This window comes from Sphaerodactylus townsendi, linkage group LG17 (genome assembly GCF_021028975.2).
Source record: "Sphaerodactylus townsendi isolate TG3544 linkage group LG17, MPM_Stown_v2.3, whole genome shotgun sequence".
NCBI classification, from domain to species: domain Eukaryota; kingdom Metazoa; phylum Chordata; class Lepidosauria; order Squamata; family Sphaerodactylidae; genus Sphaerodactylus; species Sphaerodactylus townsendi.
Window position 1 is genome coordinate 14,282,735 of NC_059441.1, and position 25,810 is coordinate 14,308,544.

At 50.8% G+C, this 25,810-nt stretch overlaps 1 protein-coding gene across 1 annotated transcript in view; it reads left to right on the top strand.

Annotated features, from left to right (window-relative positions):
- Nucleotides 1–294: 294 nt before the first annotated feature.
- The window catches only part of INSYN1 (inhibitory synaptic factor 1), a 94,292-nt gene continuing 68,776 nt past the window's right edge, over nt 295–25,810 (top strand). The window contains exons 1-2 of the mRNA XM_048482152.1: nt 295–1,218; nt 1,644–2,725. Coding sequence (XP_048338109.1) covers nt 2,567–2,725 — 159 coding nt within the window. The 5' untranslated portion in view covers nt 295–1,218; nt 1,644–2,566. The remainder of the gene's footprint in view (nt 1,219–1,643; nt 2,726–25,810) is intronic.

Here is a 25,810-nt window from a genome sequence, read left to right on the forward strand (position 1 = left end):
GCTGTTGTGTGTGTGGGGGGGGGAATGGAGGAATATACCCGGTGCTCTGAGCACCTCGTAGGGGGGAGGGAAGGGGAGGTGACAGGGTTTTTTTGCATTTCAGAGGCAGGATTAATCATAATTAATAGTGGCGCTGTCCCCAAGACGCGACTCTTCGCCGCCGGCAGCCAGCAGGTGGGGTGCCCGGAGGAGCGAGCTCGGCCCCTTTAAATCCCCCCTCCCGCCTCGGCCAAGCCCCTCCCACCCCCCCTTTCCCGGCCCGGCGCTGCAGCCCCGCATCTCTCAGCCTTGCCGTCGCCTGCGGGGCTGGCAGTCGGCGCGGGCGCCTCCTCCTCTTCCTCCTCCTCCTCTCCGCGGGCTCCTGCAGGCGCGCCCCGGTGTTGGGGAGCGCGCGCGGGTGCGCACCCCGCCAGCTCCCCCCGCCGAGCGCGCCCCCGCGCGCCCCCCCCCTCCCTGCTGAGCCACCCAGCAGCTCCGGGAGAGGAAAGGGCGCCCGATCCGGAGCTCCCCCCTCGCCTGGCGCTCCGATCCCAGGCAAGGCACAACTGGGGGGGGGGGGGAGAGAGAGTGGGGCGGACGGGAGACGGGGGCTGCCTCCTCTCGCCCTCTCCGGCTGCCCTGGACGGGGGGGCGGGCGCCAAGATGTGAGCCCACCCCCACCCACCCCCATGGGTCCCGTGGCGCGTCCTTGCGCCCGGCTCCAGCGTCGACTTGGGCAGCAGCTGACCCGGAGGAGAGAGGGTCGGGGGGGATAGGACCCTGGCCGTGTCCTCCTCCACCCCTGGCGGCACCAGCCATGGCACCTGTGGACCAGCGCCGGGGGTGCAGCCTCATCTTGCTCTGCAGAGGGAAGACGAGTGGGGAGTGCTGAACTGAGCCGTCTCCCCCCCACTGGCGGCTGAAGGAGGCAGGGGGGGCTCTCCGCTGGCGCCCGCTCCCCTCCTTGCGCGCCCCCACCCTTCCAAGGAACCCAGAAGGACGAGCCTCCCAGATGCCGCCTGCGACGACTTAGGGGGCAGTGCCCGCGGTTCGACTTGGCGCTGAATTGCCCCCATGGCTGGCCACCCACGTCTGGACTCACCCAGCCCCAGAGATGAGTGGGGGGAGAGGAGCCGAGGATCTGCCGGCGGTGCCCTGAGGCGCAGGAGGACGGGCACCCAAGTCTCCGGGTCGGAGCACCCTGTGGGCAGAAGGGGGACCCGAGGCGCTCCTCTGCGAGTAAGTTGGCTCTTCTGAGACTTCTGGGTAGATCAGGAGCAAGCTGTGGTAGGGGGAAGACCCCGAATCGAGTCCTTGCGGGCTTGGCACTGCCACCCCAGGGCCCAAAGACGACTGGCATGTACTGTGGGAAGGGACTGAAGTTTCTATTTAGCGAGGGGGGGATTGGAGGTTGGCAAATGCCAACGCATTGTGTGCGGGTGTTTGTGAGCGGGGCATGGTTGGCACGGTTTTGGGGCAAAACCCTGCTGGGGGGGTGTCTCCGGTTGCCAAGAACGGGGTGGTCTCCAAAGGGAACAGATGCCCCCCCCCCCAAGGGATGCCCGGCTCAGTTAGAAGTAAAGCAATGTGGCGGGGGGGGGGGATTTCTAATGGGACGCTCCCAATGGCACAGGGTTCATTTTCCTTCCTCTCTTTCTGTGCAGGAGACGGTGTGGATTTCTTAAGCGCTTCCAGCATCTTGTCGGATGCCCCCTCCCCTTTCCCCAGTTTGTGCTTCGAGCCACAGCGGCGGTGGCCGGAAGGCTGTTTCTCCCCCGGCAACACACCTCCCAGCTTGGACCGGTCCAGCCGCCTTGCATAACCAGATGGTCAAATTGGTGCTGGAGCCGTCCGGTCCCAGGGGGCATTCCTATGCGGAAGAAGTGTGGGGAAGGCAGTGAAGAGGCAACACCCCCCCCCCCCCCCCGGCCCCCAACCCAAGACACACAGATCCAGGATCTGCAGGAATTTCTTTTCTTCGGAGGGACGTTGACGATGGTGGCAGAGAACCCGCGGCGATGCCCTCTGTGTTGGAATAGCTAACGTGGCGTGGACTGGTTTCCCCCTGCACTTTACCTAGATGCCTGGGCATTTCAGAGCAGGCCTTGCGGAATGCAGATCACCCTTAAACCCTGTCGACTGGCGGAACGCAAATCACCCTTAAACCCTGTCGGCTGGTGGAACGCAAATCACCCTTAAACCCTGTGGGCTGGTCGGTTGTGGCCGTCATTCGTTACCAGCCTTGCTGTGAGATGGTGGTCTGTGTGCTCTGAACCCCCCCCCCCCGTAAGAGTTTGTGCTGCTTTGCAAAAGACGTGGGTCTTTTGACCGAATTGGTTCTGGATTCGAATCCCTCGCCGATTGCTCCTGCTTTCTGTGCCCGATCCGGCTAGGGCAGAGGTGCGGGGCGGGCAAAGAGATCAAAAGCTGGCAAGTGGGTGTGCGGCTCAGGTTTTCTGGAGCAGGGGGGGCGTTAAGATGTGGAGATCTCCCCAGCTGAGAGGGGTTCCGTGGAGGCAAAGCCAGGCTGGGCGAAAGCAGAATGCTCCCTGCCACTCAGCCCCACTGCCCTGGCATCCTGTGAAGGATGAACTCCCGGAGCTTGCAGGATAGGCAGCCCACTGACAACGCTACTAAGGGCAACATCAGCGAGAGGGAGCGCATCAGGGGGCGCATGAAAATGGTGATCGGGCAGCTGGAAGGAATCCTGCAGGAACTTAAGGACGTGGCCAAGGAGCTGCGGGATGTAAGTACCGATTGAAATAAGGGTGGATGGGAAATGTTTGTTTACAGCAAGACTATTGTGTGACTAGTGTGGTTTAACGAAGCCTGGTGCCGTTATTCTGGGCCTCCTTTTTTAATTTTATCAGGATTAAAAGGAATGAATCATGGAAGTTGTAGTCTGTGCATGTGTCTATTGCTCACAGTCGCGCTGCGTTGGGTATATGTAGTCTTTAAACTACGTCAACTGTAATTTTGCTGAGCTTGTGGCTTTGTTAATCTCTTGGGGCTTTGGAAAATTTGCCGCCTTACCTTTTCTGCCTTGGGAAAATTTTACATCCCACCTTTCTGCTACAACGCAGCACTTGAGGTGCCTAGCAGAGATCGAGGCTGCTAAGCAAACAGTTGAAGCTCCGTTCCATCGGACAAGATTTTGGTTGAGAGCAGTGGAAATAAATGCATTAAGCATTCGCAGGGTAACAGCCATGAAAGCAGGCGTTGTATCGACCGTTTGGCAGCAATTGGTCTGAATGTGTCCATGAGTGCAGATCAAAAAACTGACTCAAAAAAGCCCTCCGGGATAAAAAACAAATGTATCGGCGTAGCATATTATAAGGCTGGGGTGCTATCACTGAAAAGGCCATGCCGTGTGAGATTTTGAGAGACGGTTTTGGTTGACAGCATTCTTAAAATATCTCAGCTCCATCGCTGTAGCACCTTCTGTTGAGCTATGGAGTGTCGGTTGCAGGAAACCCTCTTATCTAGATAAACGTATGGCCAATTCTTCCCAAGTGTGGCTGGTTGAGGATTTTTAGAACAGAATTCATACAGTGCGGAGCTACCAGACTTGACCTTTTTTTCTTATTTCGCGATTGAGCGGGGCAGGGAGGATAAACTCCCGTGAGACAATAACAATGACAAATGTCGCAGCCTGGAAAATTAGTTTGGCTCTGCCTTTGAATCCTCTTGCGTGGGGCTGGTCACCACCTGGGGTCTCACTGGGCCTAGCAAAGGCAAATTGCAAAACAGGGAACAAGCTGTATTTCCCGGCCAAGCGCACAGCATGGAGACCTCCTAGCAGCCGTTGGCGTTAGCTCACTCGGGCGAAATGTTGTCTCGGTGGCTTGTTTATTAACTGCTAACTGCACGCGAAGAATTAATTTAGGGGCCTCGACTAACTAGTCCGAAGGAACCGAGCGCTGTTGATTCCGGCTGGCGGCCTTAGCTGCCGTTCTCTGAATAAGAACTGGAATCTCCCGGGATCACCACTAATCTTCAGACTATTGAGATCAGTTCCACCGAATAAATTAGTTACAGAATAAATTGGTTACCTTGGAGAGCTCCCCTCTCCCCGAACTTCATCCCCCTCAATCCCTGCCCTCAAAATCTCACAGATTTCCCAACCCAACCCCTCAGTCCCTGCCCTCAAAATCTCAAGGATTTCCCAACCCAACCCCTCAGTCCCTGCCCTCAAAATCTCAAGGATTTCCCAACCCAACCCCTCAGTCCCTGCCCTCAAAATCTCACAGATTTCCCAACCCAACCCCTCAGTCCCTGCCCTCAAAATCTCACAGATTTCCCAACCCAACCCCTCAGTCCCTGCCCTCAAAATCTCAAGGATTTCCCAACCCAACCCCTCAGTCCCTGCCCTCAAAATCTCACAGATTTCCCAACCCAACCCCTCAGTCCCTGCCCTCAAAATCTCAAGGATTTCCCAACCCAACCCCTCAGTCCCTGCCCTCAAAATCTCAAGGATTTCCCAACCCAACCCCTCAGTCCTGCCCTCCAAAATCTCAGGGATTTCCCAGCCCAACCCCTCGGTCCTGCCTCGTCTCACAGATTTCCCAGCCCAGCCCCTCAGTCCCCTGCCTCCCTCAAAATCTCACAGATTTTCCCAACCCAACCCCCTCAGTCCCTGCCTCCTCAAAATCTCTTGCCAGATTTCTCCCAAAGCCAACCCCTCAGTCCCTGCTCCTCAAAATCTCAAAGGATTTCCCCAGCCCAACCCCTCAGTCCCTGCCACTCCAAAATCTCAAGGGTTTTCCCCAGCCTAACCCCCTCCAGTCCCTGCCACTCCAAAATCTCAAAGATTTCCCCAACCCAACCCCCTCAGTCCCCACGCCCTCAAAAATCTCAACAGATTTCCCAGCCCAACCCCTCAGTCCCTGCCCCTCAAAATCTCACAGATTTCCCAACCCAACCCCTCAGTCCCTGCCCTCAAAATCTCACAGATTTCCCAACCCAACCCCTCAGTCCCTGCCCTCAAAATCTCAAGGATTTCCCAACCCAACCCCTCAGTCCCTGCCCTCAAAATCTCAAGGATTTCCCAACCCAACCCCTCAGTCCCTGCCCTCAAAATCTCACAGATTTCCCAACCCAACCCCTCAGTCCCTGCCCTCAAAATCTCAAGGATTTCCCCAGCCTCCAGTCCTGCCCTCCAAATCTCAAGCAGATTTCCCAGCCCAACCCCCTCAGTCCCTGCCCTCAAAATCTCTGGCAGGATTTCCGGTTCCTGCAACCCACCCCCTCAGTCCCTGCCCTCAAAATCTCACGGATTTCCCAACCCAACCCCTCAGTCCCTGCCCTCAAAATCTCAAGGATTTCCCAACCCAACCCCTCAGTCCCTGCCCTCAAAATCTCAAGGATTTCCCAACCCAACGGCCTCAGTCCCTGCCCTCAAAGAATCTCACAGATTTACAACCCGGCCCCCTCAGTCCCTGCCCTCCAAAATCTCAAGGGGATTTCCCAACCCAACCCCTCCTCAGTCCCCTGCCTCCCTCCAAAATCTCAAGGGATTTTGGCAACCCTCAGTCCCTGCCCCCTCAAAAGAATCTCACAGATTTTTTTAACCCAACCCAACCCTCTTCTTCAGTCCCTGCCCTCAAAATCTCAAGGATTTCCCAACCCAACCCCTCAGTCCCTTCTGCCCTCCAGAAATCTCAGGATTTCCCAAACCCAACCCTCAGTCCCTGCCCTCAAAATCTCACACAGATTTCCCCAACCCAACCCTTTCAGTCCCTGCCCACTCAAAATCTCTGGATTGATCTGGCAACCCAACCTCCCCACTCAGATCCTGCTCCTCAAAATCTCACAGCACTGCCAACCGACACCCCTCAGTCCCGGCCCTGCCCTCAAAATCTCAAGGATTTCCCAACCCAACCCCTCAGTCCCTGCCCTCAAAATCTCAAGGATTTCCCAACCCAACCCCTCAGTCCCTGCCCTCAAAATCTCACAGATTTCCCAACCCAACCCCTCAGTCCCTGCCCTCAAAATCTCACAGATTTCCCAACCCAACCCCTCAGTCCCTGCCCTCAAAATCTCAAGGATTTCCCAACCCAACCCCTCAGTCCCTGCCCTCAAAATCTCACAGATTTCCCAACCCAACCCCTCAGTCCCTGCCCTCAAAATCTCAAGGATTTCCCAACCCAACCCCTCAGTCCCTGCCCTCAGGAAATTCCCTGCTCAGGATTTCCCACAGCCCAACCCAACCCCTCAGTCCCTGCCCTCAAAATCTCACAGATTTCCCAACCCAACCCCTCAGTCCCTGCCCTCAAAATCTCAAGGATTTCCCAACCCAACCCCTCAGTCCCTGCCCTCAAAATCTCAAGGATTTCCCAACCCAACCCTTCAGTCCCTGCCCTCAAATTCTCACAGATTTCCCAACCCAACCCCTCAGTCCCTGCCCTCAAAATCTCAAGGATTTCCCAACCCAACCCCTCAGTCCCTGCCCTCAAAATCTCACAGATTTCCCAACCCAACCCCTCAGTCCCTGCCCTCAAAATCTCACAGATTTCCCAACCCAACCCCTCAGTCCCTGCCCTCAAAATCTCAAGGATTTCCCAACCCAACCCCTCAGTCCCTGCCCTCAAAATCTCACAGATTTCCCAACCAAACCCCTCAGTCCCTGCCCTCAAAATCTCACGGATTTCCCAACCCAAAGTTGGCACCCCAGCAGCCGCAGCAGCGGGTTCAGATCTTCCTTGCAAGATCTCTTCCCTGGTATGGATTTCCCAGAGATCCTTGAGCAAGACATGGAGTTTAGGACATCCTGATTGTGAATTAACCATCGTGTTAGAGAAACTGATTTTTTTAAAGCTGGTGTGGTTCTGAAATAATATTGTACGGCAGAGTTGGGGGATGTTTCTCCTCGGGGCTGTGGTTCTCTAACCTCGAGCCCTCTCGAAACAAAACAGCACGACTCCCTCTTTGCTGCTTTGTGAGTCCGTCCGGGATTGTGTGTGGCATTGTCAACAGCACAATTTGTGGCGAATCCTTGGCTTTTGGGTCTACCCCGTGGTTGGTTGCCTTTCTTCAGAATATACGGTCTCCTCTAGGGGTTGAGCAGATTCAGCCAAAAAAATGAGTCCAGTGGCCCATTCAAGACCAACAAAATCTTGTTGTCAGCTGTCGAGTAGGGTGGAGTTAGCTGATGGGTCACCGATGTGGGGCAGCGGTCAGAATAGTGGGAGAGCCGAGTTCAGATCCTCACGCAGGCCCAGTGGTTGCTTTTTGAACTGTTTCCAGCTGCGACACCAAATGACACAGTTCTAACCAAGGCAGTGATGGCGAACCTGTGGCACGGGTGCCAGAGGTGGCACTCGGAGCCCTCTCTGTGGGCACGCGCACACAGAGTTCGTCATGTGGGGGGCAGAAAATCACCCCCCCACACACACACACAGACACACAGACATATCTAGCCTGGGCCATTGAGCACAACATGCGCGCACCGTGGTGACCAGAGAGGACTCGGCTGGTGGGCCTGGTGCCTGTGCTCCAGGTGGCTTCTCCAGAGGGGGGGTGGTGCAGAAGAGGCAGAGATGCTAGAGAGGCACAGAGTGGTGCATGCAGGGTTTGCTGGAGGCTAGAGCAGGCTGGCCCCTGCTCGAGCGGGTGGGGCGGAGGAATAGGGAGCCAACCGTTGTTTTTTTCTAAACCGAAACCTCAGCATTCAGGTTAAATGGCCCGGTTGGCCCTTTGCGATAAATAACTGGGCTTTCGGTTGCAATTTGGGCACTCGGTCTTGAAAAGGTTCGCCATCGCCGAACGAAGGCCTCTTCCGCACACGCGGAATAATGCGCGTTCAATCCGCTTTCGGTGCATTTTGCGGCTGGATTTTGCTGGGCGGAACGGCCAAAGCCACTTGTAAACAATTGTGAAAGTGGATTGGAAGTGCGTCGTTTGCGTGTGTGGAAGGGGGCTCGGTTTGACTTTTCCCATCCCCGATGAATCTAACCACCCCCTTTCCCTCCTACTCTTCCTCCTGCTCTGCTACTATACTTTCCCTCTCATATAGCGCTTGATGCAGCCAAACCTTGATCTAGTTCTGAATCACTGCAAGCTAGGAAGCGCCCCCAGATCCGGCAACATATTTTTTTTAGGTGTGTGTTATTTTGCCAAAAAAACCCACAAAATCCTTGAAACATGATCTTCACATTCAGTGCCAAAGTCACCACCTCCTGAATTTACTTGCTAAAAGAAATGTGGAAGGGTACGAATTTTTTCACGTGAGGGCGCGTTGTTGGGGGCATCGGAAGGACGTGTGCCTCGTGCCTTCCCCGCCCCCCCGCCCCCGAGTCATTGTGGCAAAGCAGAGCTTGGCCACAGTTTGTCTCGGATGGCACAGCCGTGGATTCGGGGCAGGGAAGTAGATCTGCAGGGCAGAGGAGGAAACTTGCTTTTGAGCTGGGGGAAAAATGTGAATCACAGAGAGATCAAGGGATCAACGCTCTTGGCTATCGGGGACAAATGTTCTTGGGAGCCCACAGAACCATATTAGATTTGCATTGCTGGGGCAGGGTTGCCAAACTATAGGTTGGGAAATACCTGGGGTTTTGGAAGAAGAGTTTGGATTTATACCCCCAACTTTCTCTCCTGTAAGAAGACTCAAGGTGGCCTACAAGCTCCTTTCCCTTCCTCTCCCCACAACAGACACCTTGTGAGGTAGGTGGGGATGAGAGAGTTCAGAGAGAACCGTGACTAGCCCAGGGTCACCCAGCAGGAATGTAGGAGCGCGGAAACACAACCGGTTCACCAGGTAAGCCTCGGCCACTCAGGCGGAGGAGTGGGGAATCAAACCCAGTCCTCCAAATTAGAACCCATCTGCTCTTAACCATGCCAGAGCCACACAGCCACACTAACCTGGGGAGGGCAGAGTTTGGGAGGGGAGAAACACAGGGTATAACGGCCTTCCAGAGCAGCCATTTTCTTTGGGGGAGCTAATCTCTGGAGAGTGAAGATCAGTTATAATTCTGGGAGATTTCCAGGCAGCACCTGGAGGTTGGTAAGGCCAGCGGAGAGTCACTGCTATAACCAAACAGGAAGGATTTCTGCTTCATTAGGATGTCTCCCAGAGTCTGTTTTAGGTAGATTATCTCTACAGGCTTATAGGATAAATCAGAGCAGACTTAAAAACTCAGCCGCCGCCTCTGCCTCATTGTTCCCGGGACAAGAGAGATCTACGTCGCTAATTCAGGATGTGTGCAGATGTATCTTTAAACAGGACTTTGTTTTCTCTCCAGTGGAGTGAGCCCAGCTACGGACGGATTTGACAGATGCGCTCGGGCCTTTTAGCAATTCAAATGTTGATTTCTGTCATCTGTCTTGCTCTCTCCGTTCCCCCCTCCCCCCAGAATTCAGGCAAACTAATTGCTTTTTTAAAAAAAATCAAGCGCGGTGCGACTGTTGATTGGCCGAAACAGATTCGGCCGTGGGATTCGTAAAATCGGTTTCAAAAGGAGCAAGTTGGTGACGTCACAAATAGTGGCCACTCTGTGCTGTACGTGGCCATAGGCCTTGGTTGAAAATGGTTTTCTCTGGGCTCAGTTCTTGGACTGGGAATCGGATGGCTGTATACAGAGGTGGGATCCAGCAGGTTCTCACAGGTTCCCGAGAGTGGGTTACTAATTATTTGTGTGTGCCGAGAGGAGGTTACTAATGGGTGATTTTTGCCTTAGTTAGAGAAGGTAGAGAAGAGCCGTTTGGCTTGAGATTTTTTGTTACAGATCTATGGGAAAGACCTGATAAGTATTGGTGTGTTTAGACGCACAAATGGGGCAGCTTGGTGGTTTCTGGACATCCGCGGCACCCGCAAGACTGTGGAGACTTGGGACAGCCCCCGAGAACAGAAGAAAGTAGGGGTGACTTCCAGAGGTGTAGCTCCAAGGGGGCATGACAGGGGCGCGACACACAGGGCGCACGCTCCTGTGGGGTGTGGCGAGGGCGTTCCGGGGGCGTTCCGGGGCAGGATGGGGCGGAGGACGCACCAGTGCACCGGGCTCCCCCACCCTTGCTATGTCTCCGGTGGCTTCAGTAAGAACCGGAACAGAAAGACCAATAGGAGGAGTGAGCATGGAGGCAGAGGCCCCTTCCACACACGCAGAATAATGCACTTTCAAATCCCACTTTCTACAAATTGTTTGCAAGCAGGAACTTTGCTATTCCAAGTGACAGCCTTCCAAAAGTGCACTGAAAGTGGATTGGAGAATCCGTATTCTGCGTGTGCGGAAGGGACCAGAGTGGTGCAATGGTTGCCGCGATGTATTAATTTGTTAGGGGACGTTACGAATGACCAGTTTCAGAGGTGGGATCCAGCAGGTTCTCACAGGTTCCCGAGAGCAGGTTACTAATTATTTGTGTGTGCCGAGAGGGGGTTACTAATGGGTGATTTTGCCACGTGATTTTTGCCTGAGTTACGCCCCTCCTCTCAGCAGTAGCGCGCAGAACTTGAAGCAATCTAGCAGGAGGTGCGCCGACGTGCGTGGCAGCCTGCGCCCGTGTGCATTCGTTTCCCACCCAAGGACCGGCGCAGCGTCTGCGTCCTTGCCACAGCCCCGCCCAGGAATGCCCCGCCCCCGGAATGCCCGGCCACGGCCCCATCGTGCCCCGCCCAGCCCCATTGGCGCTACCCCACAGTTTGAATCCCACCACCATGGGAACCTGTTCCTAAAATTTTTGGATCCCACCAATGGCTGTATACGGTGTGATGAGTTTACTCCCACCACAGTTCAAACAGCGTGCAGGTTTATTATTTAGCGCACTCGCTTGCCTTTCCCCTGGAGAGCTCAGGAATGCCGTGGAGGTGGTTTGCCAAGCCAGAGGTGGTTTGCCATTGTTCTCCCCTTCCCTGCTATATAATCACAGCGCCCCTGTGAGGTAGGTTAACCTGCCAGGTTGGAGCCCTCCGTGAAAGGTGATCCGTGCTGCGCGTCAAGCACTTGCAGCATAGCAATAATGATAATAATAATGGTGATAATGATAATGTGTATGTATATAAAGGGCCATCAAGTCACAGTTAGCTTACAGCGACCCCTATAAGGGGCTTTCAAGGCAAAGCCGAAGTGGTTTGCCATTCCAGAGGTGGTTTGCCATTGCCTTCCTCTGAAGAGCCAAGTGGTAGCTGACTTCTGGTGACCCCCCAGCAAGGGAGTTTCGAGGCAAGTAGAGATGCAGAGGTGGTTTGCCATTGCTTTCCTCTGCAGAGTCTTCCTTGGGGGGGGTCTCTCTCCCACAATCTGAGGAGATCAGACTGCACCATGCCACTACCCCAACAAATAATAACAACATTCCATGCATAATAAATCCACTCTCGCAGTGGCGTAGGAGGTTAAGAGCTCGTGTATCGAATCTGGAGGAACCGGGTTTGATTCCCAGCTCTGCCGCCTGAGCTGTGGAGGCTTATCTGGGGAATTCAGATTAGCCTGGGCACTCCCACACACGCCAGCTGGGTGACCTTGGGCTAGTCACAGCTTCTCGGAGCTCTCTCAGCCCCACCTGCCTCACAGGGTGTTTGTTGTGAGGGGGGGGGAAGGGCAAGGAGATTGTCAGCCCCTTTGAGTCTCCTGCAGGAGAGGAAGGGGGGATATAAATCCAAAACTCTTCTTCTTCCTCTTCTTCCAGTAAGCCTAGTGATCCACTGTATCAAACAGATTTCGCGACTGACCGTTCGGATGCGGAGATGAGTTGGAACGCCACGTCCCTCCTTTTCGACACCAACACAACCCCCCCTCCCGTTTTCGTCACTTCTCTCTTGTGCAAATCAAACCCACGGCTCCCTCTTCTTCTTCTTTTTTTGTGCGATGTTTTCTATGTCCACGGGCCCAACCTGCTATTAAATGTATTTACTTCATCCATTGCCAAGTAAGCATTTTTCAACATGATTTACACATCAATAAAATCGGCCCTGTCAATACATACTGAGAGGCGTTAAGTTCTGTGGACAAATTGCAGCTGGAAACCACGTGGTAGGCTACGTAGACTCTAGGAACAAACGTATGAAACCGACAGCGAGCAAAAGGCAGAGGTGAAACTGGGCACGAGAAAACGGTCAGGGCAATTCCACGGGTCCTGTGAGCCACAGTTGCTCCACCAGCTTTATAGTTGAAGCTGCAACATTTTTTTATATCTCGTGCCTTCCCTCTTCTCCGCCCTCTCTCTTCCCCATTCCTCTGTGTGGGCTATTAGGGATTTATTATGCCTTAATTTATGTGATGTTACCACCATCTGGATACAGATTTTATAGGTCGATTAGGCCTCGGCCTGGATAGGGCGGGATACAAATATAATAAAATAGAAAGAGTAATGGATGCTGGGTATCATTTTATTGCGTCTGTCCTATGTTAGGAGCTGATCTGCGCCCACAACGGGAAGGGGGACCTACACATAAAGCAAAAGAACCGAAAAATAAATACAAAAATGTATTTTATGTATTTGCTCATCCTGAACTGGTTTAAATGAGCAAAAGATAAATTAGAGGTTTCTTTCGTGAGCAGTTCATGCACTGTATGCTTTTTCTATCTAATAAAGGTTTCTGGGATTGCACATCTACTGATATACAATTTTTGTTGGTAATCTGTCTGAAAAGAATCGATGAAAACCAAAACCGATGAAAACTGAGGCAAACTTTTCCATAGGAATCAATGTCAATCCAATTAATCTGTTCAGGAGCACCAGTGGCGTAGGAGGTTAAGAGCTTGTGTATCAAATCTGGAGGAACCGGGTTTGATTCCCAGCACTGCCACCTGAGCTGTGGAGGCTTATCTGGGGAATTCTGATTAGCTTGTACACTCCCACACACGCCAGCTGGGTGACCTTGGGCTAGTCACAGCTTCTCGGAGCTCTCTCCTCCTCCTCCTCCTCCTCCTCCTCTTCTTCTTCTTCTTCTTCTTCTCCTCCTCCTCCTCCTCCTCCTCCTCCTCCTCCTCCTCTTCCTCCTCCTCCTCCTCCTCCTCCTACTCCTTCTCCTTCTTCTTCTTCTTCTTCTTCTTCTTCTTCTTCTTCTTCTTCTTCTTCTTCTTCTTCTTCTTCTTCTTCTTCTTCTTCTTCTTCTTCTTCTTCTTCTTCTTCTTCTAGGCACTCCAAAAAACATACCAAAAACACATTTTTGGTGAATAAACATAGTGTTTCATGCTGAAAACAATAGGACCAGCTTTAGAGCCAGTGGACCAATGTCACACCAGAAAGCTGTCCAAAGAGGTCTGTTTCTTACGCCTCTTTAAGGTCTGAAATGGGGCAAGACGTTGTCATGAAACAAGTTGCAGACACGGCCCGCAACAGCTTTGTCCGGTGATTTTTCTCCACGAACCCCTGCACCTGACTGCAAATCGATGAAAACCGAGGCAAATCGATGAAAACCGAGACAAATTTTTCACTGAAAAAATCGATGAAAACTGACACCGATGAAAACCGAAGGCAATGAAAACTGAGGTTCCACTGTATACATATAATCTACTGGCTTGGACCACAGACGGAGGCCATCTTAATGAGCTACATGTAAATTGATTGATGCAGATATCCGGCCCAAGACCACTCACTGAGTTTCAATAGCAAAAACACCCTAATGACTGATCTTCAAAACTGATTGTTGATTGAGGCAAGTAAGCTTCATGGCTGTTCAATTGTAGTGATGGTGAATTCCGCATGGCACAAATATAACGTCTTCGGGACTTAATATGTAGCGTTTGGGGGGGAAACTTTGCACTGGTCCCGTCCCTAAAATGACTCAGGCGTGCCCAATTTCTCTCCACCGGGGTTTTACAAAAACCACTAAATGAGCTATCTTTTCGCAAAGTCCCAAGTTGAAGGTGCTCCCGCACGAACATGACAGGCGGGTGATACTTTATTTTCCTCCCTTCTGCCCTTTCACTTTAGCTGGTGCCGCTGTCCAGCATTTCAGGAAGAATCCGCCCTTTGGGCAGTTTGGGCAGTTTGCCTGACTGATTCTCTGAGCTCCCGCCATCTCACAAAGCCCCAAGCACATTTCCTAGCCATGGCAGTGAGTATGACAGCCACGTCACTCGTAGATCTACGCCATTATTGCCTGACCACTGCAGGAAAATCCCTTTCTCTCTCTCTCTTTTAAATGTTGTGCGATGAGCATGCAAAGCTATGCAGGTGCAGCGACTTGAGTGCAGGACGATCGGCACAGCTGCGAGGGTTTGTTTCTGTGTGACGCATGCATTGTAGACAAAAATAAAGAAGTGTTTTCGTGCAAAGGCACGAAAGCAACCCGAATTGTTTCCATGGGCTCACATAGCTTCCTGAACGTGTAAACAGCACATATGCGAACAGAAAAAAAGGACTATGGGTTTATTTATAATGTCTGCAACTGTTTATAAATATGCTGTGTGAAATTTACTTTATTTGGGGCAGTGTGTAGAGAAGTCCGAGTCTGGAAGAGGGAGGGTTCTCAATGAAGGGTTGGTACCGACCACTCTCCAAAGTATCTGTTTCCTTCAGGAGTGCACGTTTTTCTATCCTGGACTACCAAGTCCTTGGTGGGGACAAGGGTGCCCCACCCAAGTCCTGTGTTAGCCACTGCTAGAAGCAACAGTGGGAGAAAAATTCAAAAGAGAAAGAAGGCCTTGGCTACTTATAGGAAGCTTTTACTATAGAGTTCCTTGAGATTCCTAGAGCTACCAGAAGGTGGAAAGTGCCGTTCTAGGAATCACTGAAATCTCTATGGTAAGACCTTCCTATAAGGAGAGGAGGTGTTATTTTTATTCTTAAATTTTTCTCCTCATATGAAGAAGAAGAAGAAGAGTTTGGATTTATATCCCCCCTTTCTGTCCTGCAGGAGACTCAAAGGTGCTGACAATCTCCTTGCCCTTCCCCCCTCACAACAAACACCCTGTGAGGTGGGTGGGGCTGAGAGCTCCGAGAAGCTGTGACTAGCCCAAGGTCACCCAGCTGGCGTGTGTGGGAGTGCACAGGCTAATCTGAATTCCCCAGATAAGCCTCCACAGCTCAGGCGGCAGAGGTGGGAATCAAACCTGGTTCCTCCAGATTAGATACACAAGCTCTTAACCTCCTACGCCACTGCTGCTCCGTCGTCTACTTATAGGAAGCTTTTACTATAGAGTTCCTTGAGATTCCTAGAGCTACCAGAAAGTGGAAAGTGCCGTTCTAGGAATCACTGAAATCTCTATGGCAGTGGTTCTCAACCTTCCTAATGCCATGACTCTTTAATTACAGCTCCTCATGTTGTGGTGACCCCCAACCCTAACATTTATCCATTTTAAAGATGGAGAACACTGGTGCAGAGAGTCTTCGGCAACCCTTGTGAAAGGGTCATTCGACCCCCAAAGGGGTCGCGACCGACAGGTTGAGAACTGCTGCTCTATGGTAAGACCTTCCTATAAGGAGAGGAGGTGCTATTTTTATTCTTAAATATTTCTCCTCATAAGCTGCCCACCTGCCCACCGGCACCTTACCTGGAGCTCCGTTGTAATTCCAGGAGAACCATCGTCAACCGTTCAGGCTCCCCAGTCTATGGCCTCCTCCGCACGTGCAGAATAATGCACTTTGAATCCACTTTCAATGCACTTTGCAGCTGGATTTTACTGTGCGGAAGAGCAAAACCCACTTGCAAACAGTTGTGAAAGTGGATGGAAAGTGCCTTATTCTGCATGTGCGGAAGGGGCCTCTGTCCTCCACTCTAACCACTGGGAATGTCAGCTCTGCTCAACACAATTTGTATTTAGAGGCACTTTGAAGGTCTTGGCCAGATTCCAGGATAGCTTGTCCAAATTCAGGCTTCCTCTCTGGTCTTTATCAGAGTCATTTTCCCCCTCCTTCTCCATGTCATGCTCTCTCCATCCTCCGCCTCTTTCTGTTATTTCTTTTGCCTTGTTAAACAGTTCCCCGGGTAGCCAGTTCGCAGGGGAGCGAGGGAACACGTCAGGGTGGGGGGGGGAAATAATCGCCGTCTGTTCCCACTGCCAGCATATCTCCTTGGGAGAGGGCTGAGGACTGAGTGAAACATGTAATCGGAGACCTGGAAACCAGCAGCCGTATTTATTGCGGTGGAAGCCACCGGCTTCGCACCGTGTCTGCGAGAACTGACCACCGGCCGTAAATTACCTCAGAGGCCTGCCGTTGGTTTGGTCGTTGGCCTTCCAAGTACAAATCAAAGTCTGGGAAAGGTCCCCCCCCCCCTTTTCCTCCGACTACAGCAAATGGCAAAAAATAGGATCCGTAAAGCAAAGCCGGGGAGAACCCCAGCTCCCTTTCCAAGAACAGAGCTTGATTCTCTCTGGCACATTTTAGTGCATTTTTCTTCTCCCTCCACCCCACTTTATCCTCACAACAGCCCTGCAAGGCCCAGCTCCCTTTCCAAGAACAGAGCTTAAGAACATAAGAACATAAGAACTAGCCTGCTGGATCAGACCAGAGTCCATCTAGTCCAGCACTCTGCTACTCGCAGTGGCCCACCAGGTGCCTTTGGGAGCTCACAGGCAGGATGTGAAAGCAATGGCCTTCTGCTGCTGCTGCTCCTGAGCACCTGGTCTGCTAAGGCATTTGCAATCTGAGATCAAGGAGGATCAAGATTGGTAGCCATAGATCGACTTCTCCTCCATAAATCTGTCCAAGCCCTTTTTAAAGCTATCCAGGTTAGTGGCCATCACCACCTCCTGTGGCAGCATATTCCAAACACCTATCACACGTTGCGTGAAGAAGTGTTTCCTTTTATTAGTCCTAATTCTTCCCCCCAGCATTTTCAATGAATGCCCCCTGGTTCTAGTATTGTGAGAAAGAGAGAAAAATTTCTCTCTGTCCACATTTTCTACCCCATGCATAATTTTATAGACTTCAATCATATCCCCCCTCAGCCATCTCCTCTCCAAACTAAAGAGTCCCAAACGCTGCAGCCTCTCCTCATAAGGAAGGTGCTCCAATCCTTCAATCATCCTCGTTGCCCTTCTCTGCCCTTTTTCTATCTCTTCGATATCCTTTTTGAGATGTGGCTTGATTCTCTCTGGCACGTTTTAATGCATTTTTCTCTCCCTCCACCCCACTTTATCCTCACAACAACCCTGCAAGGATCACCAGCCCCTCACTTGGGGTGGAGAACTTCCTTGTCTCTGAGCTCCCCCCCCCCAATCCGTTTCAGAGAGTAGCCATTTTGGTCTGCAATAAAACAGCTAGATTCAAGTCCGGCGGCACCTTGGAAAACAACAAGATTGCCAACCACGACCCTTTCGGTGCAACCGAAATAGAACGTGTTGAGGCAAGAAAATAAAACGTTTCCTCGGAAGAGTTCCGCACACGTTTTCAGCCAAAACATTTTTATTTCCAGCATCAAAACATATTTTTTTTGCTCCCTGTTCCCTAGCGATTCTTTTTTCTGAAAATGTTTTGAAAAAATTTTCGCGGAGTCTTTAAGATGTTTCCTGTGCCTCCAGGACTTTTTCATTGGCCCCATTTTCTGAGCTCGCGCCGGCCATCTCATGCCGCATTTTTGTCAGTTCTTTTTATTCTGAAGGGTCAGGTCTCTGTAGCTTCAAAGATACGTCCCCTGGAGAATTGCCCCACGAGTCTTTGAGACTTCAGGGCGTGAATCCACAGATTTTTGTTTTCAAAAAAAGGAACAACCGCAAAAGGGCGTCCAGGAATCGTTTCGAGGAGACGAGTGCAAACAAATGGGGGGGGGGGGAATTAGAAACGTTTTTGATGACTTGTGTGAAAACAGCCCATATATAGCTAGGCTAGCTGACCAAAAACAGCGGCGTGATTAGCATTCTTATCGGGGTCTGTTTAGCTCAGCCCTGGTTTCACGCGACGTCCCAGCTGAGCCGCAATATCCTTTGCCGTTCCTCGGAGAAGCAGTCCTCTTTGGTTTGGATCTGACTGCTGAGGAAAGACGAGTGGCGAAACTTACACTGCTATTGTTGCTGAACGATCCTGACAGGCCCATGGCCTATACAGCCCCCATTATTTCCAGCAGATGCATCTAAAAGTTTGATCTCAGATGGGGAGTAAGGAGTGGACGGAAGGTGGGGGTGGTGAACGCGCGTGGCAGGCGGCGCTGGTGGTTTCTTAAACCTATCCGCAGGCTGTTCCTTTGCGAATATTTTGTTTATTACTTAGCACCCTACTTTTCTCCCCAGTGGGAACCAAAAGTGGTTCATGTTATTGTCCTGTCCTCCATTTTATTCTCAGAGAATCATAGAGTGGGAAGAGACCCCAAGGGCCATCAAGTCCAACCCCCTGCAATGCGGGAACACACCGTCAAAGCATTATGTTACTCACAACAATCCTGCCAGGAACGTTAGTTTTAGAGTGTGTGACTGGTTTAAAGTCACCCAGGGAGTTTCCATGGCACAAGTGAGGTTTCGAACACATCTCACACGAAGATGTTTTAGAGTCAAATCCGTGGCCAACCTAGAGAGGCAGTGGCCTTTGGGATCTTATACCAAAATATTCCACACCACCGACTAATCTAATCTACTAATCTGGAGAACCGGGTTTGATTCCCCACTCCTCCACCTGAGTGGCGGAGGCTTATCTGGTGAACCAGATGTGTTTCCACACTCCTACGATCCTGCTGGGTGACCTTGGGCTAGTCACAGTTCTTGGGAACTCTCCCAGCCCCACCTAACTCACAAGGTGTCTATTGTGGGGAGTGGAAGGGAAAGGAGCTTGTAAGCCCCCTTGAGTCTCCTTACAGGAGTCGTCGTCTTCGTCTTCGTCTTCTTCTTCTTCTTCCTCTTCCTCTTCCTCTTCTTCTTCTTCCAAACCCTTTGAACCAGAGATGCAGAAATCGAACCTGGGGTCTTCTGCGTGCCAATTACATGCTGTACCTCTGAGCCAAGCCCCTTAAGGGTGGAGATCTTTCCCATTACTACTACTGGATCATTTCAACTGGAGATGGCAGGAATTGAACCGGCCACCTTCTACAAGCCAAGCAGACGCTCTGCCTCTAATCCACCACTCTTGGCAGAAGCCAAAGGTTTCCTTTTCCGAGTGCTCTGAAATTTTCGAGGAAGGCCAATCGAATAAACAGAAACATGCTCCTGATTCAATGCTACATATAGAACTGTCACCAAGTAATGCAATTCTTCCCAGGGGCGTTTTATTAACCCCACCTTGCTGTGACAATTTGCCACTTTATTAAAGCGCCTATCCGGAGAGCGCGTTGCCCATTTTGCGGTGTTTCAGCATGTTTTGGAGTGCCTGCAATGTCTTAATTTCATTTAGTTCCGTTAAAAAAATTGCCTCTTTCTCTCCCTGTTTGACAAACGTATTCATCTACGGCTTCCCGATGCTTACGGAAGTCCCCAGTAGCAATTTCGGGGAGTGAAATGCAGCCGAAACGGTTGGAAACGAGCGGCTGTTTTTTGCTATGTAGGACGGTCCAGCAAGTATTTGTTGTTTTCTTTTCACACAAGGTATTAGTCACCTTAAGAAAACTGTGCATTATGCACACGGCCATTGTTTGAGGGTGTTTAGAGATTCTCACGTGATATGGAAAGTAGGAGAGACGGAATCAATGAGGCGTAAAAAAATAGCCAGGGCATAAGGAATGCTGGGAGAGGGAATGGAGTAGAACAGGTACCAATTAATTGGAACGGAAGGTCAGGTGAAAAAGGTCAAGAGAAAAGGATCTTTTCTTGGTTCCATTTAACCTCTCGGCTTCTGTATTTCTGCTGAACAAAAATGGAGTCCAGTAGCGCCTTACAGACCAACCAAATTTGCCGTGGTATAAGCTTTTGTGAGTTTGTATCTGATGAAGTGACTTTTGACTCACCAAAGCTACACCCTGGAAAACTGTTTTGGCCAAATTTTGTTCTGCTACAACAGACTGGGGCCATTTCCGCACGGCACAATCATACCTGGTTACAACCCATTTCTTACCATCTGGGCCTGTTGTATCCTGGTTTCTCCCTTCGCGTGGCTGCCCGTTTTGTGAAGGAATCCAGTGAAGTCCAGAAGGAAATACTCCAATTTTTATTTTTGCACCAGCTGGGACTTCTGTATTTACATTGCAATCGTATTTGAGCATGCCCGGTGTCCCGTGTTCTGATTGGCTGTTGTTTTTGAGTAGCAGCTTGAATGAACATCAAGTGGGAAGATCGGGTGACTGAACGGGAAAAATAAACTGTTTCTGCTCCAGTGGTGATTGCACGGTAGCGGGCTCACCCCAGGATTTTGGAAAAGAATCACCAATTTCAATTTTAATTTATACCCCGCACTATCCCCAAAGGGCTCAGGGGACAAGAGTAGAATAACCAATAACAACAGTAATAATGCATTAAGAACTAGAAATACGACCAAAATATTCCAATGACGACTTAAACATAGCAACAGCAGCACTAAAACAATACATCAGAACATCGATATGAAATCCCTACCATAGCAATACAGCAAATCGATAGGTTAACAATAACACAATAGCACTTAACAATATATCAACGTGTGATGATTTTTGAATACCCTGGGATGAGGGAAATATCGTGGGGCAAACCTGCCTTAGGACCAGAAACTATGTGAACTTCTTGGCCGCACAGGGATATTTCTCTGGCTCAACCCAGGGTATTTGGACCGTGCAGAAACGGCCTGACATAGATACCCACCCAAGACTGGAATTCTGTTATGTTCTGATACCTGGGAGACATGAACACATGAAGCTGTGTTCTGCTGAGTCAAACCTATCAAAATCAGCATTGTCTATGACTAGCAGCTGGTGCCTGGGGTCTCAGGCAGAGATCTGTCACGTCACCTGCAACCTGGTCTTTTTAAACTGTAGATGCCCGGGATTGAATTTGGGACTTTCAACATGCTAAGCTGTTCCTCTACCATTGAGCCACAACCCTCTTCTAGTAATCAGGGACGTACCAACCAGGGTGACATATGCAGTCAAATGTCCCCGGGCCATTTAGTCACGAGGGGGGGGGGGGCGGAAAATCACACATTTTCAGTGGACTAGAAGACCATGGGTGTGTTCAGATTTGTGAGTTGGGGCATGTTCTGTAACATGATGGTGACTTTGAGATTTCCTGGTGCCAAAAAACATACTTTGGTTGTGGTGGGGGAGGGCAGCCACCCATATGGGGGCGGGGGCAGAAAACTCAGGCTCATTCCGCACATGCAGAATAATGCACTTTCAAACTGCTTTCGGTGCTCTTTGAAGCTGTGTGGAATAGCAAAATCCACTTGCAAACAGTTGTGAAAGTGGTTTGAAAACACATTATTTTGCGTATGCGGAAGGGGCCTCAGGTTTTTTTTCCTGGATACATTTTCCCTAGATGCGCCTCTGCTAGTAAGCAAAAGCATGTGGACACAGTGGAGAAGTCAAAAGTTTCCCCACCACCTGCCCAGAGGGCAGTGGACTTTCCAGAAATTAGATATCCCCTCCTCCATTACTTACCCGGTCTGGGAGTTCTCCGTCTCAGTTTTCAAAGAATATAGGCATTGCACTTAGCTATTGCACTTAACTATTGCAACAAGCTATTTCACATTGCTATTTCACAGTGGACTAGCTTATTGGGAGGCAAACGATTGCTGTTATTCAAGGATAATGTAATATCTGGTGGGGCAAGGCTACAGCCCGGGGCCCTTTGCAGAACACAGCGGTCAGATCCAGACCCGTACTGCACACGAGCCAACGCTTTACAGTCTTCAGCGCTTCAGGAGTTCTTTTCTCTTTTTTCCACGCATGCTCTGTTCTTCGTTCCTTCCAGTTTAGGTCAGAGAAAGTCTAAAATTAAACCCAGCGTTTGAGCATGTGTCTGCGCTCGCTGATAAATCACTGCAAAGCAAACCAGTCATGATGGGACCATAAATACAACTGCGTGGAGTTGCTTTGGAGGTGGGCGTCTTATTGATGCTCGGGAGGAGCGCAAAACAGCGCGCCGAAAGAATCTCCGGGGCAGTACGTACAACGTGGCTATAAGAACATAAGAAAGAGCCTTGCTTGATCAGACCAGAGTCCATCTAGTCCAGCACTCTGCTACTTGCAGTGGCCCACCAGGTGCCTTTGGGAGCTCACCTGCAGGAGGTGAAAGCAATGGCCTTCGGCTGCTGCTGCTCCCGAGCACGTGGTCTGCTAAGGCATTTGCAATCTCAGATCAAGAAGAAGAAGAAGAGTTTGGATTTATATCCCCTCTTCCTCTCCTGTAGGAAACTCAAAGGGGCTTACGATCTCCTTGCCCTTCCCCCACACAACAAACACACTGCGAGGTAGGTGGGGCTGAGAGAGCTCCGAGAAGCTGTGACTAGCCCAAGGTCACCCAGCTGGCGTGTGTGGGAGTGCACAGGCTAATCTGAATTCCCCAGATAAGCCTCCACAGCTCAGGCGGCAGAGCAGGGAATCAAACCCGGTTCCTCCAGATTCGATACACGAGCTCTTAACCTCCTACGCCATAAATCGACTTCTCCTCCATAAATCTGTCCAAGCCCCTTTTAAAGCTATCCAGGCGAGTGGCCATCACCACCTCCTGTGGCAGCATGTTCCAAACACCAATCACACGTTGCGTGAAGAAGTGTTTCCTTTTATTAGTCCTAATTCTTCCCCCAGCATTTTCAATGGCTGCCCCCTGGTTCTAGTATTGTGAGAAAGAGATAAAAATTTCTCTCTGTCAACATTTTCTATCCCATGCATAATTTTATAGACTTCAATGATATCCCCCCCTTCAGACGTCTCCTCTCCAAACTAAAGACTGGGGAGACCCATTGCCTCAGAGTAAAAGGCTGCATCGAAGGGTGAAATCTATGGTTTTATAGCCGGCTGAGTTCCCTCCTATTTCCAAACCCTTCTCTCCCATCTCCAAGAATTCCCCAGAGTTGGCAACTCTACTCTAGTGCCCCGTGTCTCCTGCCTCTCTTGGCATCCAAGCTGAGAGGAATAGCAGAAAGTAGTGTGAGCAGCAACGGCGTAGTGGTTAAGAGCAGGTGCGCTCTAATCTGGAGAACCAGGTTTGATTCTCTGCTCTGCCACTTGAGCTGTGGAGGCTGATCTAATGAACCAGATGAGCTTGGGCACTCCAACACAGGCCAGCTGGGTGACTTTGGGCTGGTCACAGTTCTTCGGAGCTCTCTCAGCCTCACAAGGTGGGGAAGAGGAAGGCAAAGGAGCTTGTAACCCCCTTTGGGTCTCCTTACAGGAGAGAAAGGGGGATATAAATCCAACTCCCCTTCTTCTAACTATAATTGACAACGTTACATTTCTTGGCATCATTGCCTGGGGAGGGCAGCGTTCAGACAGGGGAAGGTGGGATGTGATATCTTATAGGCCACCCTCTGAAGCGGCCATTATCTTCAGGTGACTTGGTCTCTGTTGCCTGGAGAGCCCTTCTAATTCCAGGAGATCTCCAGGCCTCCCCTGGAGGTTGGTGACCACCTTTCTGCCTAGTTAGTGGCTTCTGTGACACCAACCATCAGTGGCACTGAAGAAGAAGAAGAGTTTGGATTTATATCCCCCCTTTCTCTCCTGCAGGAGACTCAAAGGGGCTTACAATCTCCTTGCTCTTCCCCCCTCACAACAAACACCCTGTGAGGTGGGTGGGGCTGAGACAGCTCCGAGAAGCTGTGACTAGCCCAAGGTCACCCAGCTGGCGTGTGTGGGAGTGTACAGGCTAATCTGAATTCCCCAGATAAGCCTCCACAGTTCAAGTGGCAGAGCAGGGAATCAAACCCGGTACCTCCAGATTAGATACTCTTAACCTCCTACGCCACTGAGCCACGTACGGAAGCCTTAGGCTGCATATTTTAGAATACCGGCGAAAGATCACAGATTTGCAGGGAGAGGTGAAAGAGAACGAGGAAAGATCTCCTCTCTCTCTTTCTTCCTTTCCCTTTCTCTGCATTTGATGCATTCGTTCCCCGGGTCCAAAAAAAAAACCCAAAAAAAGAACCGCTTTTTTGGGGTTTTTTGCTGATGTGTCTCTTCCGCGGCCCCATTGCCCTAGAGACTCGGGGATTGTCTAGCAACGCAGCGGGCCGGGCTCCGTTCCAAATGGCACACGTCGTTCGCCGTGTCCACGGAGGCCGCTCAGAATCCCTTGCCAAACAGCATGGGCAGTCCTGGGGGCTCGCTGAGATTAAAAGCAAATCTTCATTAAAATCAAATTAGATACACGTATGCGTGTGTCTGTACGCCGGGGCCTAAAGGTTCCCAGCAAATTGCAGCAACTTCGGAGATGATGAACACGAAGCCAGCGCTTAGCATGGGTATCTTTTTCCTGTGTCCCACCAGTGCTGGGAGGGGGGGGGGGATCTTCTATTGGGAAACATCTTTCTCGGATGGTCACCAGAACCGCAGCGGCGGGGAAGGCGCTCCCAATTCGATGCTCTCTCGCCCGTCGTTGATTGACGGAAGCCTGTCGCTTTAAAAGGGAAGGGTTGGACTTCCTTTCTTGAGGTTTCCATGGCGATCGGAGTGACCACAGCATCCTGCTGCAGGCAAATAGCAAATCTTTTGAACTGTGTGATTTATATTCCCAGGCTTCACCCAATGCGTTAAAAGACAGCCTCTTAATTGACTCTTCCCTCAGAAGTCAGGTCAAATTAATTAATAACACACCAAGCTTCCAATTATGTATAGAAGTGAGTGCGTGTGCACACACACACGCACACACACATATACACACACACATATATACACACACACATATATATTAAGGGGGAAGTTTATTATTAGATCAAAATAGCAGCCCAGTGGTTAAAGCAGATGATTCTCCATTTTAACAAGCTTGCTTCCCAAACCCTCAACGAGTGAGGGTTTGCCCGATCTCGGTTGGGAAGTAACTGGAGATTTTGGGGGGAGGAGTCTGAAGAGGGGCGGGTCCTCAGTGGGATATAATGCCGTAGATGACACCTTCCGAAACAGTCATTTTCTCCAGGGGAGCTGATCTCTGTTGTCTGAGAGGAAGAGAGCAGCTTTGGATTTACACCCTGCTTTTCTCAGCCGTGAGGAGTTTCAAGGCAGCTTACAAAGTCCTTCCCTTCCCCTTCCTACAGCTGACACCTTGGGAGGTAGGTGGAGACCAGCCACATCATAGAGGGGTGGAGGACCACCAGTAAATTTGCCTCTGCCGAATGGAGAGGTCAATTCGAGACATATTAGCTTCCAAGATATGATCAGATTGGGCCAACCTGCACAATCCAGGTTAGGATCTTCTGTCAGGTCAACCACGTAAAGGTAGGTTAGGCTGAGATCCCGTGACTGGCCCAGAGTCACCCGGCGAGCTGAATTTGGCTCTTTCTGGCACTAGTTCAACCTCACTGGCTGAATAAATTAGCAAACTTCGTTAGAGTTCGGGAGGCAACTTACAAACGGCGATGAATAATACAGCAAGCGGAGATGTCTCTTAATGCCTCCAAATTTACCCAGATGGCTAACGAACAACATTTGAGAATAGATGGGATAAGCGAAGCGCAGGACTCGGTCCCAAATGATTCAGCCGAGACCCCCTGGGAAAGGGGGGAAACACTGCAGAAAAGTAGAACACATAGATCAATCCCGCCGCCTTTCCCTGCTGCCCCATTATTCACACCCTCTCTGCGAAACGGCTCGCCCGCTTCTCTCGTTCCAGCGTGGATTTCAAGGGCCGATGCGCCAGTCGGCGTGATAAATACCTTTCGCAGTCCCCGTAATCAATAGATGATGAGTTGAAATTGCTTCGGAACGGGGAGCTGTTAGGGAGGAGGGTTATTATTCTAATCGCAGTTTATTGAGGTTCTGTGTAAATGATTTGAAATGAGTTTAACAGATGATTATACCGCAAATGATCTAACGCCCGCGCCGGTGTTAAACAATGGGACGCAATCAATTTGGGCCCATCTATGGCACTGCTGTCCTCCTAGACTGTCTTGTTCACTGGGGAACCCTGTTCCA